Here is a 3,906-nt window from a genome sequence, read left to right as displayed (position 1 = left end):
GTAGTGGAAATCCTGAGGCAGGAAAGAGAGATGCTCATAGGACCAGATACTTGATAAAGCAACTTGAGGCCTGAATTGATCCAGACAACAAAAGTGGATCCTTATAAATGAACATGGAGTTTTTTGCTATCTTATACTATCACAAGACAATTAGATATATATGGCTAATCCGGCCATGTTCTTATATGATTCTTGAAATAACTTGAAAAATACAACGAAAATAGCAAATTATGTAGCTTACAACATGACATTAAACAAATAATGATTCATATTGATTGAGAAGCTAATAATGGTTGGGCATCTGATGAGGTTGAAGTTGTTGATGGGGGAAGATCATCCCCTGCCTTGTACATTTCAGCTCGGACATATTCAAACTCTTCATAGTTTTCTTGAAGGTTATGATCTTTTTGCGACATTTGAATTGCCTCCAACTCCATTGCGACTTCCTTCATTGTAGGTCGTTTCTTTCCGTTTAAGTTCAAGCACCTTATCGCAAGGTTCGCGACTGCAATGATATCTTCTTTCTTACCCTCTTTCAAAACTCGACTATCAATAATATCAAACAAATTGTTTTGCTCCACCGATTGAATGAAGTACACGGCTAAACTTCTGGGTTCTTGTGTCCTTGTTGAAGATATTGCTTTTTCGCTAGTTAACAGCTCAGCAAGGACAACACCGAAACTATAAACATCGCTCTTTTCTGTAAACTGACTTGACTGGAAATACTCAGGGTCCAAGTATCCAAAAGTACCATGCACTAGTGATGTGGTTAGGTGAGTTTGATCAACAGTGATGGATCTTGAAGTCCCAAAGTCAGCTACTTTAGCTCTATATTTATCATCTAAGAGTATGTTTGTAGACTTTATATCCCGATGGTAAATGGGTGTGGAAGCTGCTGAGTGTAAATAGAATAAAGCTCCTGCAACTTCTGTTGCAATTCGTAAGCGCATATCCCACGTTAGTGGAAACTCCTGAGTTTGGCCATTGACATATTGGGAAAGAGTTCCGTTAGGAACATATTCATAAACTAGCATGGGAACTTCTGTCTCCAAACAACATCCAATTAGCTTAACCACATTTCTGTGGTTAAGTTGTGAAAGAATAACAACTTCATTGATGAATTCTTCGAGCTGTTTTCCTTCATCAATTACCTTTGACTTTTTCACTGCAACAATTCTTCCTTCTGCCAACATGCCTTTATAAACAGTGCCTTGTCCTCCCTGGCCAAGTATTCTATTTTCATTAAAATTGTCAGTGGCCTTCTCCAACTCTTTTGAATTAATCAGCTTGATGTTCTCAACATTGGCTTCATGTGAAGATAATTGTTGTTGTAACAATAAACCACCATTTCGTTTGAAGAACTTGTTCTTCTGTTTAATCATCCTCCTATGCTTTACAACTTTGTAGGACCACCATCCACCAACAAATAGAACCAATAGTCCAAGGCTGCTGCTAATACCTGCTTAACGCAATGTATTAAGAAAAGATTACTCAATCATAGCCATAGTTTTAATTGAGAACGTTGACTAAAAATAGCCATAGAGAGACAACTCCTGTTAATGCTAAAAATTACTCAGACAAAAAATATGCTAATTATATATTTTGACTATTGAAGTATTCCAAAAGAAGAAGATGGTAAAAGTGGGCTGGTGAGGGAGAAAAAAAGTTCAACAAAAAGAAAAAAGCATGAAGATTTAAAGGTTCGCGTTAGAATCCTCTACTTGCAACTCTTAAAATTGTAACATATTTTAAATGAATGATCATGATTTTGTCAAGTCCTCTATTTTGATTTTTTTTTTTTTTTTTTTAAAATACTCATAGGAAATGATTTCATAAGCCAATACCTAAAGAAATTGCATGCACCGCCCCTTAATATTTTTTTGGGGTGATCAGCCATGTCAATTAGGTGTTCAACCATCCCAATAAACATTGAAAGGTGATCAAACCACCTTCGCAAGGCTTATGGGAGGTGGTTGGCTCCTCATGAGTTTTTTGGATGGCTTATGAGATTGGTTAATCACCCCTTGAAAGTTATCAGCATGGTCCGGCCACTCCCAAAAGTATTTGGAGTGGTCCAGTTGAAGATTTTAATTCTTTTATATATATATATATATTTGGTTGCAAAATGATTGACTTGGAAAAATCTCGAGTGCCCATTTAAACCATTTTAAGAATTGTAGGCTCTTGCAATTTTTAAGAATTTCTGAAAATTCTGATCCTAAAGGTTCGAATATATCTCCAAATCAATTGTACTTGAAGCATCCCTCTAAGTTAGAATTGAGTGAATTTTAGGGAGAGCCCATTTTGACCCTTTCAAATTTTTTCAAAAGACGTGCTTTAAGTTTTTTTTTTTTTTTTTTCCTCAAAAAATGTGTTTAAATATTTTCGCCAAAAGCATAATATTAATTCTCCTACATGAATTTTAGAATGTATATCCAAAGCAAGTGGGACCAATTGAAACAATTAAGCAAGGTGAAAGAAAATCAATCAAAATAATGTGGGACAAAATATATATAAGATTTCTTGTGTGGGTGGTTTCTGATCCAAGTAAACATACCTATTATGGCCGCTCCAATAGGAGGCTTGGAGTCGGCTACCAGACAATGGTAAGACCCATAAGTATTTTCACAGGTGAATCTATTATTGAGACAAGGGTTCTTTAGGCATTCGTTAATATCTGACATATAAGCAGATAAACAAGGTTAGTGTCTAACATATCAACAGCAAAATTCAGAGTGATTATTAAATCACCAATGATTTAAAAAAATTTAGAAAATATGAAATATATTCATTTAAATTTATGTGGATATTTAGAAAGTATATAGCATTTCTCTTTGAATAATAATTAAACTATCTTATAAGTCTTTGATGGAGGTTTTGATTGAAAATAAACTATTGGGAAAAGCAAGATGGGGGGCGGGGGAGAGTTTAATTACCATCCCACCCCAAATACTATTCACCTCATTTTTTCAAAAAATAAACATAAAAATATTATCACTTTTTATATCACACTATTTACTTTTATTTAAATAAAAAAATCACTACAAAATAAATCATTTTTCATTTTTCAGTTTTACTTTTTTCACTTTTTTATATCATTCATTACTCTCATTTTTTTTTTCTTCCACAAACTCAAATAGTGATTGGGCATGGGGTGGTGTTTACCAAACAACGGCCATATCTTTAAAAAGGATTTGACTTCGATGCAGTAGTTCAATACTCTACCGTTTGGGTGCAATTTTGAGCTACAGCGAAAAGGAATATTAGTGGGCCCCACCCACTAATAATTAAAAATATTAAAGCTTTGACAAATATTAAAAAAACTGAAAATAAGAAAATATTAAAATATTAAAAATATTAAAATATTTAAAGGAGTAGGAAAAAACAAAAAGAAAAAAAAAGGTGGCTGAATCCACCGATCATGGCCGGCTTGGGGGTGGTTAACCACCTCCCAAGGGCCATGAAAATTTGGGTTTGGTTTTTAGGGTGGTTTCGGCCACCCCACGACCTGTATGGGGATGGCTGAACCACCCCCATGGTCGTTGGGGTGGTCCGACCACCACCAAAAATTAAACCTAATTTTTTTTTTTTTTGCCCTTTTGGAGGTGGCCGGACCACCCCCAATGGCTATGGGGGTGGTTTGTCCACCCTCAGACCGGCCATGATAGGTGGCTCCAGTGATTCCTTGGCTAAAATGGAGTGTTTTTGTTTTATTTTTGGGTTAAATACTCCATACCCCCCTGGGGTTTTTCAACTTTATTTTTTTCTCCTTGGGGTTTCATTTTTATCACAGGAGATCCCTGTGGTTTTGATAAGTGACCAAATTAGTCCATCCGTTAGTTGACTGTACGGACTGACACGTGGACCAATCAGACGTCGACACGTGGCACATATATTAATTTTTTT

General features: G+C 35.5%; 1 protein-coding gene across 1 annotated transcript in view; it reads right to left on the bottom strand.

Annotated features, from left to right (window-relative positions):
* Window positions 1-2,684, bottom strand: part of LOC132178344 (putative wall-associated receptor kinase-like 11) — a 15,175-nt gene extending 12,491 nt beyond the window's left edge. Inside the window, exons 1-2 of the mRNA XM_059590788.1 lie at window positions 2,558-2,684; window positions 530-1,459 (exon numbers count right to left, since the gene is read on the bottom strand). Coding sequence (XP_059446771.1) covers window positions 530-1,459; window positions 2,558-2,684 — 1,057 coding nt within the window. The remainder of the gene's footprint in view (window positions 1-529; window positions 1,460-2,557) is intronic.
* Window positions 2,685-3,906: the final 1,222 nt, after the last annotated feature.

This window comes from Corylus avellana, chromosome ca4 (assembly GCF_901000735.1).
Source record: "Corylus avellana chromosome ca4, CavTom2PMs-1.0".
Taxonomy (NCBI): domain Eukaryota; kingdom Viridiplantae; phylum Streptophyta; class Magnoliopsida; order Fagales; family Betulaceae; genus Corylus; species Corylus avellana.
This window is presented reverse-complemented; position numbering and strand designations above follow the sequence as displayed.